The sequence below is a fragment of the Martes martes genome (assembly GCF_963455335.1).
Source record: "Martes martes genome assembly, chromosome: 7".
Taxonomy (NCBI): domain Eukaryota; kingdom Metazoa; phylum Chordata; class Mammalia; order Carnivora; family Mustelidae; genus Martes; species Martes martes.
In genome coordinates this window covers 82,014,247-82,030,575 of record NC_137894.1, presented here as the reverse complement: position 1 = coordinate 82,030,575, position 16,329 = coordinate 82,014,247, and the positions used below count along the sequence as shown (strand labels likewise).

Genomic DNA, 16,329 nt, shown 5'->3' with positions numbered 1-16,329 from the left:
CTGTGTGCCTTTCCCCAGTAGGGGATCTCTCACTTTTCTTTGATTTTTAAAGGCTTCAGATCAATAACTGGAGTGACATTATTAACAGCTCCCTCAACACCGTGGCCAGCGCTAATATTAAATCCATTACACCTTCTGTTTGACATTTGCAGTACAGCAGAAAGTGCTGTAGATACAGTCACATTGTCTGGGGACTGAGGTTGGATGTGGGGTTAGTAAGATGGTTTCCCTTGCCTGACTTCTAAATTCAGTTCATTGATAGGAAACTTGAACCAATTAAAAAAAAAAAAAATCAAAGAATGTCCCCCACCCCTATCAACCCTACACTAGATTGTAAATACTTCACCCTTAAAGGTACAAGTGTATCTTAGATCTCAGCAGTTCTTGAAACAAAATAATGATCTGATCCTCAGATAAGTTTTTACATTCTTTATTGTTATTCCTAAACATGTATGCGTCTAATTATATCACTTATTGTGGAACTGTCTAATGAATTCAGAGGAACTGCGTTCCTGTAGAATCGAAGGCTGATCAAATTTACCATGGCACAGACGCAAAAGGAGGAAATGCAGATTATTTCCATTCAGGCAAGGAATCAACTGCTTCAATTTTGCTTGCCTTTAAAATATTCAGGACATAGAGTGGGCATAATAGCATAAAGATCATACTGTACAACGATTATCTTCACCCCCTGTAACAGGGTAGCTCTGTCTGAAACTTTAGACGGAGCGTGATAACCTCTGTTTTAGGCCATCAATGGTTAACCATGCTGCTGTAGTTATTCTTGACCAAAAGTACTGTCTCATACGTTTTGCTAAATTGTCTAAATCCTGGTGCGGTATTGATTTCTCTCTCTATGAGCTCCTACCCATTCAATAAGCTGCAAGAACTTCTTGTCCTGGCTGAGTTCCCTCTGAAGCAGGACCCAGGTATATGACTCCCGCCAGTGCTCCTACAGTGGGGACTTGATTGTTAGCTCGTGGGAAACAAACCACCGGAGACGGAAAGAACGTTTTATGTTAAAGTGAGAAACATGACAGGGAAAGTTGCTGTGAGGTTAAGTGGAAAAGCAGATTACCAGAAGCCTCTAGGTTATGATCTTATTTCAGAAAGACAGACAATGACCCCCCCCATACTACATTCATATAGATGTACATATATATATATATATATATATATTCATATAGATGTACATATATATATGCAGCAAATCTGGAAGGATAGGCATAGAGTATATACATATGAACAGTGGTCATTTGTGGGCAGTGGGATGTTCGACGGTCCTTATTTATTTTCTGCATTCTCTAAAGTTTCACCATAAGAATGAATGAATTTAAGAATTAGGGGGAAAAAAAGGAGTAAAGCCCAATTCTATGACCTAACCTAGGGAATATAAGGAGATTTTTAAAGTTCCTCCAGGATTTCTTGAAAGAGCTACTTTTTTATTTATTAAGCATTTCAAGGTGCAGCTCTGAAATTTATTAAGAGAAGAGGATAGCACTCATAATCCACAGATTTAAGAATAATGAAAAGACACATGCAGATCTAGAGGGGGAAAAAAAAGGGACCACCCAGACATCCCATTCCAGAGGCTCTGTGCTCTCTCAGGTGTGAGAAGCTGCAGGGCAGCCCAATCTCTTTCAAAATGTTTAGACCTCCATAGACACTCTAGAACTTTGTAACTATGCAAACAAGGCCACCCACGTATTTTTCTTCTGCCTGCTCTAAGATTTCTCTAAAAGAAATACTGTATTGACTAAACTATGAATAACTATGCATACATGTAAAAGATTTATTTGGGTTTCCAACAGTCAAGAAATGCCCCCTCCCGCCCCCCGCCCTCCGCCCCCGGCCCCATTATCTTGAGACTGGTTCAAGACAAGACAATCACAGGGCTGGCAGTTCAGAGAAAGAGAATTCCTGTTACCGCACAGTATCTCTGCCTCTTAGGCTGGTTCAGTCACTTATTTCCTTTTATTATAATGCCAAATGTTATTTAGATTTCAGTCATTTAGTAATGCTACGCTGAACACATCAGGGCTTCTGGAAAAGTCCATACCTTCATTTTCATAATCACCACATACTGATATCCCCTTTCCAACAAAATTACACTACTATTTAAAAAAGAATCTGTGTTTCATCAGAGTTTAAAAGATTATGTTGCAATGAACAAGTCCTCAAAAATGTCCCCTCGTATTATTAAGAATTAGGAAATCTTGTTAAAATTCTTTCAGCCTTTAAGAAACATAAGCAGCTTTGGGATGTAGTGCCTGACATGGACTTTTTAAAGTAATTCCCTTGGAGCAGTGTTAGTTAAAGGTAGCACCCTACCCTGCTTTTCAGTATTTAAGCAGTCAATCTAATTGCCCTTTAAGCCTAAGACTGAAAATAACCAAGGCTACAGACATTAAGGCAAAGTAAGTTTCACATTTTGTAATGGTAAGAGCTATACTCTTCATCAAGGAAGAGAAACCTTTCTTATGCCACTGTTGCTAATGAGCCCCAGTGGTTAAGAAATGTAGGAAGCAGAATTTTCAATTTTACTAGTTAGGATGGTTCCAAGAAGGCTGGGAGAGCAGGGGAAGGAAGCCCAAGTAAATTGTCAATCATACTTCAGTACATGACAGAGTAATGACAGAGTAACTTTAAAGAATATACGTCATTCTCCTCCTCCTCACAGTGTGCGTAGAAATGTTCTATGCATCCTGGAGCCTCCTGGAAGGCATGGGATTGATCAGAGTTCTTATAATCAATCTTAAACCAGTCTGATTTTGACTCTAGCTTATGATATCCCAGCAGAACTGGTTTACAGGCAGTGATTTTTTTTTTTCTCCCGATCAAAGTCTTTTCCAAGTGACAAGTTACCCTTAACATGTGTTTGGGGAGCCATCAAGCTCAATATGAATCAACAGTGTGGTCTGGCCACCGAGAGGACCTAATTCAAACTTAGGCTGTCTTAGCAGAAGTACGGTTACCTAAACCAAGAGAGGGGACCGTCCCTCTGCTTTGTACTAGTCAGAATACACCCAGAGGGCTGCACGGCATTCTCAGAACCATACTCTTAGAGGGCCATGCACAAACTGAGGCATGGCCGGGGGTGGGTGACTAAGGTGGTGGGGGTCTCAGGAACATGCCACTGCATAATGTTTGTGGGATGAAGGGCTGTTGGACCTGGAATGGAGAAGGAAGGCAGGGGAGAAGGAAGAATTTGATATATATCCGACTTCATGTATTTGAGAGGGTGGAAGGAGAGGAACAAGTAGATCTGAAGTGAGATCCCCAAGGACAGACCTGGGATCAGTGGGGAGAAATTATGGCAAAGCTAGGTTTTGGCTCCATATTCAGAGAACTTTTTTCTTGGAGCTATTTGCCAATGGGACAGGCAGCCTTGAGGTTTCTGAGCGTTCCACTGGGGTGGTTCCAGCCGAGCCTGGAAGGTTAGCTGTTGGCTTTGACATAGAGGGATGGCTTCCCTGATTGAAGACTGGAGATTGTCTAGGCTTGATAGTTAGTGAGTCAGGGAAACAACAAGGGTTTTATAAACCTGAATGCTTATACATTGAGTGTTGAGGAGTATTAGCAATCCAGGTTTCCTAATTCATCTCCAGAAGGAAAGAGTGAGAAACTATTCTGATGTGCTGTTTCTCAAGTCTGTCCAGATATGAATATTCAAAAGACGAAAATGCAGTTTCAATGATCTCACAGACATATCTATTTAGTGACGTTGGTGAGCAATGGTAAAAGAAGATAGGACTTCCCTGGGAACACGATTATTTTCATTTTAAAATGGTTAAGAGTAGTCTTCAATACTCTCTCTTCTAATACCTGGTGCTCACTGGAGAAAGGCACTCACCGATGCTGTAGAATAATGCCCTAGAAACTGCAGTTAACTTACACGAGGAAACATGCATTGGTTTTAGATGGAATTAAAATATTTCCAAAGAGCCAAATATGTTTTTTTTCCCCATCTGTGTGAGCAAACACACTGTGCTTATTTTTAAGCAGGTTAAATTAAAGTATTTTCTTAGAATCCTTTTAATATTAATCTTAAGATGGGTTGTTTTCTACTTTTCTTTCTATAAAATGAGTTTGTGTTGCAAATCTGTTTTAAAACAACATATCAAGTAAAGTACAAGCATCTTTAAAGAGTGCAAAAATAATTTCCCAAGTAAGCAAATAAAACTTTGCACTTCAAATCAGGCCTTGATTCATTAAAAATCTTAAACTTCTCATGAGAAAAATTAACATTTAAACCACTGCTGCTTGGCCAAGCACTCCACCACACAAGAATATGAAATATCTCCTCTAAAAAAGTACAAAAAGGACAAAACCACAAATGTGGAACTTCAATTAATTTAAAGCCCCAATCAGCAAAGAATAAATCCTTCGCAGATCTAATTACCAGCGCTCTCGGAAGACCCAGGCCGACCAGCCAATCTTCCCCGTGTTTGAACAGCTTGATGAACTAGGGGACTGATGGATATCAAGTCATTTTGTTTAATTTATAAATGGATTTTCCCCTAATACTTAAATTATCATCAGTACAACACAATGAAAATGGGAACATTCTGAATGCAAAGTCTATAAGAGTCCTGGAAGGAATCCCAATGAGGAATGTCACCTCTGTTCATTCCTCTATACAATTGATCTAATTAAATACTGAGGGTAGAAAGGCAGTTTAAAATGTAGCCATTTCTGTTTTCTTTTTAGCCTTAATTTATCTGTTCACATCTTTCAAGTACCTTCTGATGCTTACCAAAAAAAAAAAAAAAAGAAAGAAAAAAAAGAAACCAAGATTTCTGTAAGTCCCTAATATTTTTAATTCTCTACAAGCTAATATTCAAGAAGAATTTATCATAGATTTTGGTGAGTAATAAATAAATGCACTACATTTAGCCACGGGAACAAGACAGGAAGAGGGCTTTCCAAATCTGAACCTTTTCCCTCTAGTAATCTGAAAGGGGAACTCAAAGAACTAGTGCCTTCTCTATGTATTGTTCAACTGAAATTAGATCTCTGGATTATACTTATTAAAATGTCTCCTTATTTTCAAATCCCTTCCTTATTTAATTACTGCACGGGACAGAAAGCTGCACGGAATTGTTAACTACCATTAGATCTATTTATAGTCTCTTCACACTGGTGACTTGAGTGCAAGCATTGGCAAAGGTCCTGCCCACCGTCCCCCACGTCGGGATCAATTCCCACCTGGCTCAGGGGTCTCCGACTGGGAGGAGGAAGATGCCGAGCTGGCTCCGTCCTCAGCCGTGCCCTGCGAGAGGAGACCCCGCCCCGGCGGGAGCTTCATGCCCAGCTGCTCTGCCATCTCCACGTGGTCCCCCGGGTGCACGTAGTCAAAGACGCTGCTGCCTGTCAGCTCCACCTAGAGGGGGAAGAGAAAGGGTGGGAGAAAAAGGCGTCAATGGCTTTTCTGCTCTCAAATTCAGCACCTCCGTGATTCAGATCTGGAGCAGAAAAGGAAACAGAAAGATGCAGACCCCAGAACCAGTCCTACTCTTGAGTCTCTGTCCTTAAATGCTGAGGATTCTTCAAGTTGAAAGAGAAAGGTTTTTGGTTTTTTGTTTGTTTGTTTGTTTTTGATACGTGTTTATTTAGCAATTGTTTAGCCCAGTTTTTGTTTTGTTTTGTTTTGTTTTCCCTCGTTCACCGTTTACATAAAGCCAAAACATTCTGTGGCCTGCAGAGGACCCTGCCTGGTGTGCAGCTGTTTTATCCAGGCATCATCAAATACCCGCATGTTTTGTGTCAACCGGATGATTGACTGAATTCTACGGTTTTCTTCTTGAGAAGTTGGGGCTTTGTATAGAAACAGCCAGAGACAGCGGATGAGTATTTTCCTTAGAACACACCGAATTCCAAGATGTGTATTTATACATATCAGCTTATTTCTATGTAAATTTAGATGAAAGAAGGGCTGCTTACAAATATATGCAAAGGCATAATGTTTTCATTAAATATTACTCATTAGCACGGTAATCATATGGAGAATTTTCCATGCAAAAGAGGTCAGCTGGGGTCTGAACCAGCCATTTTTTTTTTTTTTTCTGCTAGTATCAGCTTGTTTTGCCCTCAATCTAATAAGAGACATGCTACAAATCTCCTTGAGGGCCTTAAGAAAAGGTTTTATTTTGTATACTCTTAGCATCAGGTGGATTCTAAAGGTAGAGAGTGAATATCAACTATCAGAAGAGGGTCAGCCTGCGAGGGAGGGATGGCCTGTTACCCTGCTGTCAGGCCTGGCCCCTGTTTAGGCTGCCGGCTGTCTAACGGATTGGCCTGATCTCTGTGATCTGATGGTGTAATTCTTACCTTCTAAAATAATGCTGGGTTCAATGTATTATGACCGAGACAGATAGGTCAACAAGAGAACAAGAAAAAGCTCTTTCTGGGGTCCCTGATGGGTGAGGGTTTCACGGTCTCGAGAAGGCCAGATCTGATGTCCCCCTGTGCCAGAAGTTCAGAGGATCCTAAGTTTCTTGCTGGATATTTACCCAGAACTCCTTCCTACCCTCCCCGCCCTTTCCTGCGTCATGTGTGGCATCCCTCCAAATTCCACCTGAGAGCCTGTGGTCTTTTTCTTCCAAGAAGGAAGCTTGACAGTGGGCGAACTGTCACGGAGAGCGAAATACCCAGAGCAATTATTAGCCCCAGAACTCCAAGACCCTGTAAAATGATCACATCTACTTCCAGACACCATTTGATTAAAATCGTAACGGGCTACACATCTTCAACATCTATCAATTAACAGGGGGAGAGCCAGAAAAATGGGAGGCTAAATTCAGTTTGGTTAATAGCTATTCCTGAAAAAGACTCGCATAACTTTTACCGAAAATGAGGTACTTTCTCTTTGCTATTAAATTACACTCTCCTACCGTATTACCCGACTCCTGACTCTATCATTTTACAATAACTATTTCCTCCATTTGATATTGTTACAGAGCATAAATCAGGATTCATAAGTGATCAGTTCTTACCCTCTGGGAGGGAGGGATTACATGGAAATAATCCCTTTAATGTGCGCCTTGCCTCTAAGCATTTCACACAGCAATAAATGGGTAAACTGACTTTGAGCAATTAAGAAATTAAATGAAACTAATAAAATGTGTGTTTTAATATTTCTTGATGGTTATTTTGTTTGGGGATTAGCGAAGATGAGGAAGTCACTGGCATTTTGCAGGGAGTCCAATGGTAGCACTTTAATATTGCTGTCACTTCTCAAACACTGAGTCTTCCTTTAATACTGCAATGTGCCTTTTGGCACAGACCACAGATTGTGATAAGATGACAACACAGGTGGGAGATTAATAGATTTTTTAGGGGTGCCGGCTACTGAATATTCATGGAAGCTGGTCCTAACGGCGGTGAAGAGGAGTAGACCGCTGTCTCCACTGCCTGCTTGGCTCGGTGATGCAGGCATTTCCTTTCCATAATGTAACAGCCCAAATATAGCATGTCGAGAGCAAGACTGAGGCACGACATGCCACATCACATTCCCCCAGTGCCCTCAAGGGGTCTGCCACCAGGTACACCAGAGTCTAACACTGGACAAAAAGGCTGGCACTGGGAGTCCGAGTCCATCCCAGTCTCTCTGTGTGTGCTCTATTCAAGGTCACACGGCACAGGAGAAGGCACAAACTACCTGGGGTCATAACTTGACTGGGAGATCAGAATCCCTTCCTCCTCTGCTGTGTGACCTTGGACTGGTCACTTAGGCTCTCCTTGGGCAGCAGTTTCCTTTTTGGAACTGGCACTGGCAGTTCTGCTGCTCTGTGGGACTTGGGCAGGGGGACACCACTCACACTGTATGCTACATGGAGGGGGGCACCCCCTGGAGCATCCCTCCATGGCAACAGGGTAAGGCGGTGGCCATGAGAGCTGAACTGAAAACAAGACTTTCTCTACCTGCCTCAAAGCCTGATTTTGAAAATCTAGTGAAACCATGCCGAGGAAATCACTTTTTAAGACAGAAGCAACACAATGCCTGCTGCCTCCGCCAAATAGCGTTTGGTGGGTGACAATGGGTGACACCAGGGCACCTGGGTGGTTCAATTGGTTAAGCGCCTGCTTTCAGCTCGGGCTGCGATGATCTCAGGGTCCTGGGATCAAGTCCCCCATCGGGCTCAGTGGGGAGTCTGCTTCTCCCTCTCCCTGCTACTCCCCCTGCCTGTACCCACTCTCTCTCTCTGTGTCAAATAAATACATAAAATCTTAAAGAAAAAAAAAAAAGAATGGAAGACGCCCAGACATGTGCACTCTTATGTAACTATGGTGAGGAATTGTTATGGTTTGGGTGGTGGCTTTGGGACCTGGCTTTACTCAGAGGGTGCAGCAGGTGTGATGCATGCTTTGAAACCCAACTACATGAGTAATGCTCTGGGGAGCTACCCACTGCTGTGTAGGAGTACTTTCCATACTTTTCTGGGATTAATTTTCACACCACTCTTTTCAAGTGTTCTGATGTCCTGTTTCACAGAAGAACTTGAATACTAGAAGAGGCTAACAGTGGAGGTAGAGTTTGGTTCCAAGTCTGCTTTGCCATCCTACCACTTCTTAGAGAGCGCATCTGCAGTCGGGGAGGCTGAGCGAGTGGGGACCTCTGAGCTCTACCACCCTGGACCTCCACTTCCATTCAGGAGCACGGGGTTGGGGCGGGGGGGAAGGAAGCTGGGGGAGGCAGGCAGTCTGCCAACGCCAGGCCTGAGGATGCTTGGCCTTCAGACTCTCGGGCCAAAAAGGGGCACGAAAGCAGGTATACTAAAGGGAGGGTGACCTAGGGATGGACAAAGGTCGCTTGGGCCTGGAGTCCTCCTCCTCCTCTTCCTCACTTTGTCTAGCACTTTTCATGTTCCTCACACTGCTTTTTGCTTTACTTTCTTAGATTTTAGAACTGGGAGAGACCCTGGCTAGAACTCACCTGTCACTAAATTCTGCACCTCAAAGTACACTGCGGGAACCCAGAATGGGGATCTTTCACTTGGTGAACACACATGACTTCATGCTACCTTGAAACAGGAAAAATAAATAGAGTTCCAATCCAATGTTACTACGGTTAATTACATATCCTCAACTCCTCAGCGACCAAGTCTTCCAAAATGTCCCTGCTAAGAACTATGACTAATGTGTCCTACACAGCAGGTCTATCACAAATGTTTGCCGAATAAATAAGAGAAAGATATTTTGGCCCGAAAAATTTTGCTTTATCTGTGCTTGATTTAGACAAGTTCAGGTTGGATCTTTTATATCATTCACGACATTATTATTATAATGGTATTTGACCTATAAAATGAGTTATAATAGAGCACCATGATATCTTTATTTCCAGTAAATTTTTTCCAATGCATGGAGACCTTGACCACCTTCTATAAAAGCCAACTGAGTTTAACTGAGGACAGGATTATAAAAATGCTGGGTAAGAGCAGGTTTCAAGGCACTCTTTCACACAGCCAACTTCCGTAACCCTCTCTCTTCAATCTATGGCAGAACTGTGGCTGGTTGGTTACCCAAATGTTCACAGAATTTCACAAAAATAGTTTCCTAACCGTTCCTTCAAATTGATGGTAGAACTTCAGAGAAATTTCATTTTATATTGATTAGGATTTATGTAATGGAAGGGTATAGCCTTTCTCGCCTTAACATTGTGTTCTTCTGATGGGTGCAAGTGGGATGCTAAGGCAAATATGAGACATTCTTCATTTTCTAGTAAGTCCAATCACCTTATGTAGTGCTTAAAAAAACCCCAGCCATATTGTGTTTATTTAACTCAAGAAACAGACCCATGGGACTCTCTAACCTAAGGAGGGACACTTGCTCACTGGGTCCCCCTCTGATCTCCCTGAGTGACACATAGAGAAACTGCTCTCTCACATTGCTTAGATATTGGAAAACTGAGAATGTATGAGGGGCAGGAGGCAGGCAATGAGTAATGAGCAGTCATATCCAGAAACAGCATTTGGTCTAAACTCCTTTCTCCCTAAGCTTCCCCATTCAAGCTTACCTGCCATAGATTTCCCCCAGAACAGAGTGTAACTAGGAGTGCCATCTGCACAGTCAAGCTAAACCATGGCTTTCCTCAATGTTAATTCGCATTCTGTTAGCTTGCATGCAATTTGCACACTAGACACAGTTGATTTGGTAACTCTGAAGTTTCCCAGAAAAAAAAATGTAAATATATTATACAGTGTTTGAGTTGACTTTTCCATGTAGGGTCACTGTACCCTGCTGGTAGATAGGATGGGGGACTAATTTGTCTTTTCATACATCAAGCAAGCATGTCAATAGCCTTTGCTTGGCCCCCTGGGGTGAGCAAATACTTTTTAACTACAGTGATGTACTAACAGTGCAACTCATTGCATCCAGGGTTCCTTTGGTTGAGATGGTTTCGTATAAATGAAGTGTTGCCAGGAGTGTTGCCAGCCCTCTCCACATTGGAACAACTTGAGAAAGACACTTTTACGAAGAAAGATCATAAAACCTATTTCTTTCTTCCTTTTAAAAATATTTCCATTTTAGGAATAAGACCTTGTTCATTTTTATCACACAAAAAATATTCAAAACTGCCATTTAAAGTACAATTTCCTAAGCCTTTTATAGGGTTTTCTTTGTTCTTTCTTTCTTCTTCTTTTTTTTTGTTTTTGTTTTTGAGGGCATTGAGATTGCCAGGAAAACTTGAAGGCACTGTGGGTTCAGCCCTTTCCCAGAGTCCTTTGCAGCTGGGCCCTACTCCTAGAGGCGATGCCAGTCATATTGTAATAGAAGGTCAGACCTGAGAGAGGACGATGTTAGTGGCAAGTGGTTTCGCAAACAAACTCCCAGGTTAGGCTTTCAGATCCACTGTAAGACCCTGGTTAGAAAACCCTGACCCAGGATAAGGAGAAAATTCTATCTCAGCAGGGCAGGTTAGGATTTGTAGTTTTTTGGGGGTCACATTTATATTATTTGAGGGATAATAAAGTGATAAAAGAATAAAATATTTAAGATGTTATAGCTTGATTAGCATAGGTTTTCTTTGGATTTACTGGTATCTTAATGCCATCTTCATAACTTCCTACGTATTGCAGAACTCTACTGAATATTTATGAACTGTTTTGACAGAAACTTGATGTTCTTTACTGCTCTGTCTCATTCTATGTATTTGCTGACTTATCTGAAGAAAAACGCATAAAAGCATTGGGTCTGTTACAGAAATACATGTATAAATTAGTAGAACAAGAAGAAAGAAAGGTTCTATATCAAAACGATGAGGCAGAATGAAAAATCCTTTCAATGTCATCAAATAAGAAAACGAATCCAACTCTCTTCTTACAGATATGTTAACAGAGCCTTCCCTTAGAAGAATTTGAGCTAAAAGATACCATATCGTGTGTTTATTTTATCTTCAGAAATAAACATTTTAACTCCTTTGGGAATCGGTGAGGCCAAGTACTTTTCTCTTGGTGTTTTTTGGTATACTTTTCTAGAACCCTTGGAGTGCCAGACTTGAGAATATGCAACCACAGTATCCAAAGAGAATACTGTATAACCAGTTCTGAACTTTGATTAAGAAGTGCCAGAAGATAATTCCAGTGGATTTCCTAGTTCTCAGAGAAGAGAAATGGGACACAAGAGGAAATAAGGAACAGACTGCAGGTACTGCCTTGAATTTAGGCACAGTTGTATGAAACAGTATGCTGCTTTTATGACTATCATTCCCAACCGCTGAATGATCAAGGACACTGATTATTAAATATTCAGAAGTGTTAGATGGGTCATTACGCAGACTACAATTGAGCATATTTGAGTACTTCTAGATCTGGTATAAAACAGATCCAGACTTTGAAGTCCACCCCATTTTTTTTTCTAAGAAATAAGTTATATGCTGTATTTCATTTTTTCTTGTGGTCCTAGGGTTCTGGTATTTCTCCATCACCCCGTATTATGAAGGCAGGGGTTCTAGAATAGTTTTGATATGTCAATATCCTTTTCCTTTCATTAGGAGACACTGGTTGAAAGAAGAATCCAGAGAATGCTGTAATACTGAAGGGACATTATGTCACGGGAACAAGCCCAGGGATTTGTGCAAGTGACTAAATCAAGAAATTTTAAAACCTTGCTTTACAAGGTTCCTATAGTTTTAAAGTGTCTGTGGGTCAGGAAAGGCCAACTTTTTAGTATTTATCACAGTGCTGAGAAGGAAAAAAAAGGATGCAATTGGAGGTTACATCATAGTCAAAAGTGAAATGATGCCGAAAAAGAAGGATTAACGATCTTAAAAAGAAACTGACGTCAATCTCCCTTCTCCGAAGATCAAACAAAAGTAAGATGTCACTTTCAAAGCTCCTTCATTACCTTGGTAGTAAGGAAACCAATCAACATAAAACATTTGCTATTGGCATAGTTAATCCATTATCCCCAAATTTTACATGGTTCAATATTTGTCATTTAAATCTAGATACACATGGAGCTGCATGTTATGCATAGCCACACTGCAGTATCAATATATCTTCATTTTTGTTTCATTGTTTTTGTTATTCTTACTGTGAATTTTGTCCTTCTTCTTTGGTCATGTGAATAAGAAAAAAAGTAGAAAATGCTTAGAAGATTGACATCAAAATTTTGCCCTGATTCGAAACAGTCCTTTTATTTTCAAGAAAGGTAAATGGAGAAGGACAACAGTAGTCATTACGGAGTTGGCTTTTCCGTTTGTGTTTCAAAAGTTAACACAGGATTATTTTATTCTACTCATAGAAAAACAACGTGGTTGACTAAAACTCTGGATACGTTTCATGAGCACAATAATAGAGTTAGTCATACCTGACTGTCTTTAAAGGGGTTACTTTATGAGGGAAGCCCTCACCAGGAGCTAAGTCCCAATGTTTAAGTGATGCTGTTGGGAAAAGAACAAGAATGACAAAAAAAATAGCAAAACCAGGAAGGTTTAAGAGAATTTGTCTGTACATCTCAAGAGATCGTCATGTGTAAGAGAAAGAAAAACAAAAGGAGGGGCTTGTTCAACTGACATCTTGGTTTCTTTGATTTAGGTCATGCCATAGCTTCTATCTTTGAAACAATTGGCTCTCCTCCTCCACGTCACTGTGAGGGGTCTTGAAAAATCTCATCCAAGAAAATGACGAGGTATACAAAAATATTTTAGCCATTGCAGAACGTGGGTGTCACGTTAACCTGGAGTTCATAACCCAATGAGGAGAATAAGAAGGAATAAAATCCTCTGTGCGGTGACCAGTTACTGACCCTTCCAGAACATTTCCTGGTGACATGTTTCAGTGCATCTTGGAACTTCCTGAAAGCCATGTGGGTATATGGGTCTAGTGTATCATTTACTCCTAGTGAATTACCATAAGAAAAAGGCCTACCATACTTCTATTTTATTTTGGCTGTTGTAACTACTGACTGTGGTAGTGTTTGAGGTTATTTTCTATGAAATGAGTCAATACCTTGAGCAGTCTCTAGGTGCTATTTTAAAGGAATAAGTTAAATTCACAACTGTTTAATAACAGACTGTGAGTTAGTCTTGTTAGAATAGGGAATGTAAATAGAACTGGCAAGAAGAGAAAATGAGTCATTCCACGGGCTAAAAGCAGTGCTGTGTTTCTTAAGATATTCGAGGGTAGGAGTTTGATGGTGGTGGGGGAAATAAAACTTTTTGGGAATCTGATAAATTCTATTCTTCTGTGTCACCAGAAGGATGCTGTGACAACACACAGAACTTAGCATTTTATTGTACGGGTTTCATACACCCCTGGAGTTTATCCATGAATATTCCCTAGAGCTGGGCAGTCCAATATGGTAGCTATATGGGGCTAGTCTGAATTAGAATATGGTCTAAGGGTAAAAAGACACTAGGTTTCATTCAGGCTCAGTGTAAAAAATGAATGGAATACAATAATATAAATATTTTAGATAGATTAAATACAGTAATTATTAAAATCCATCTCACTTGCTTATTTTCACTTTTTAAAATGTGGCTACCATATACTTTAAAGTTACTCATGTGGTTTGTACCATATTTCTGCTGGACATTGTTGCTCTAGAACCACAGAATCCCTGGAGAAGAACGTGAAGTACTGGAAGACCATGAGACTGATCTTTAAAGGGAAGAGGTGTGAGAGAATAAAAAATAGAAATAGAGGATTGTCTTTAGAATGAAAGGACTGCATTTTTAGATTTTACCTGCTACTTAAAGACTTCAGTCAGTCAAGTACTTATCAGTCTTTTGCTCTCTATAAGACACTGAATTTGGATTATGGGCATAAAAAGAAACCTTAAAACTTAGCACCTGCCCCCCACCCCCCCACCCCAGGAGCTTACAGTCCACTTTGAAGTGACAGGACAAACATTTGCAGAGTTAAATGATAGGACAAAAATATATGACAACACAACATAGTTTATGAATAAGTTGTAATTCGAGGATCATTGGTCACTCCCTGTCAGACTGTCTGGGAGGGCCACTCCTATGCTGGTTCTACATAGAGAAGAAAATTAGAAAGAGCAGGTGACAAGAAGGGAGCAATGCAAGACACCATAGGGTTCTAACTGCACCGACGCTCAGAAGGGCAGGGGCAGTGTGTTCCACAAGCCCGGGACAGTGGGAAGCATTAAGCAGAGGCTCAGTAAACACTAGATGATGGATTTGGGCCCTAAGGAGATGGATCTATGCTAGTCTTCATTAACCTTTTTATTTTACCTTTTTAAACTACTGAAAAACAGCTTCAGTGAGTCATTTATAGGAAATGCTATATCTTGTTTTTCTCCTCGAGTATGCATCTCAAAGACAATGGACTCCTACAAACCTAAGGCTGAAATAATTTCCAGTTTGAACTTCTTGTCCCGCATGCTAAGCCCTGAATCCAAGATCTTTGTCTCATTTGTTCCTATACCTGGCATACTGCCATCAACTCCATTTTTAGGATGGATGGTTTTTATTTCCCATGGGTGAGCACAAAATCCTGGGTGCCCTGTGCAAATTTTAATCTAGCTCCTTCCTTCTCCAAAGAGACTTAAATAGGTTTGTTGTCTTTTTACCTGACCAGGCACCCCATAGCAGAGCTATTACCCAACTTGTCCTCCTAGGACAGAAAGGGCTAGAGATAAGGAGCCCCTGGTTCATGCTGGGCAAGGTGTTTGATCTCTTATCCCAACACAAACTACCTTGGCTCTCAGCATATTCCCAGGTTCTTTAGAGATGGTGCTATATGGCTCAGTAACTGAAAGACCCTTTCAAAGTTTTGCTCTGGGTGTGAATCAACAGACATTTGTAATACACATCAGCTTCTGCAAGAGAAACACAGCTACATTGGAAATTAGCCAGACAAATCACCTGTAGTGTGGGCCATCACTGATTTGAACTGAATTTACCAATTCGTTTGACAAGCTTTACATAGAGTCATCAAAACCTTCAAGGTTTACCCCATCCCATCAGTTTTGCTTTAAAAACCAATAGCAGAACAAAAAAATATATTGGTTGAGAAGGCTGGGGGTGGGTGGGAAGAAAGGGGTGAAAACTTATCAAAAGTAAAATTGGATTAAGAGTCAATCAAAATCCAACTGTGAATTTATCATTTCAATGAATTTCAATGAATGGTTTAAAATCTGTTTGAAATCTATTTGAAAATGAATATGTAATAATATAGACATATCTCCTTTTCAAAGCCAGTATTGTCAGATGTATTCGGAGCATTATAATTCATGAACAGAGTAGATGACTATTTGAAAAGTATTAAAATGAGCTGACTTTTCAATACAAGTGTCTTCACAATAAGTTTTTCTATTCTGGGCAATTCAGAAATGTAGACAATTGTGCTAGAAAAATAATATGTATTGTAATATTCATTGTACAGTAGTAGTGTAGTAAGTGGCAATTCTGGACATTACAAGAGACACAAGGATTATTTTCTGTGATTGCACAGAGAATACTTGGATTTCTTGTGAAGCTTTTGCATTGGAAATGAGATTCATCAGTCTGAACAGGGCAGGGTTAGAGCCCTTAGCAACATGCTTATTTTGTAGAAGGTCACTCAATAATAACTTCCTCTGCCCTCCAAGCTTATTAAGACTGACTGGCATATATTAATGAAAACACCTGATTCTCCAACCATAAAACCCAGACAAAGACTTTATTTTAATATTAAGGAAGGAACCCTTAATTAGCAGGGTTTCAAAAATGTCAGCTTCTTCTATTAGCTGTTCTGGTCCATCAAAGCCATAATCCCTACTGTCAAATTTCATCACATGATAGACAGTTTGCTGGCTGTCTTTTTTTTTTTTTTTAACTGATCATACTGACTGAAGCTTTTAAAAAATTTTTTATTTTGC

The 16,329-nt window shown here is 40.4% G+C and overlaps 1 protein-coding gene across 12 annotated transcripts in view; it reads right to left on the bottom strand.

Moving 5' to 3' along the window:
• NPAS3 (neuronal PAS domain protein 3) overlaps positions 1-16,329 on the bottom strand; it is a gene marked incomplete at both ends in the record, with an annotated part of 841,254 nt that overhangs the window by 117,880 nt on the left and 707,045 nt on the right. For all 12 annotated transcript variants that reach the window (XM_080809069.1, XM_080809073.1, XM_080809074.1 and 9 more), the window contains one exon: positions 5,209-5,383. In XM_080809069.1, the coding sequence (XP_080665195.1) occupies positions 5,209-5,383 (175 nt within the window). The remainder of the gene's footprint in view (positions 1-5,208; positions 5,384-16,329) is intronic.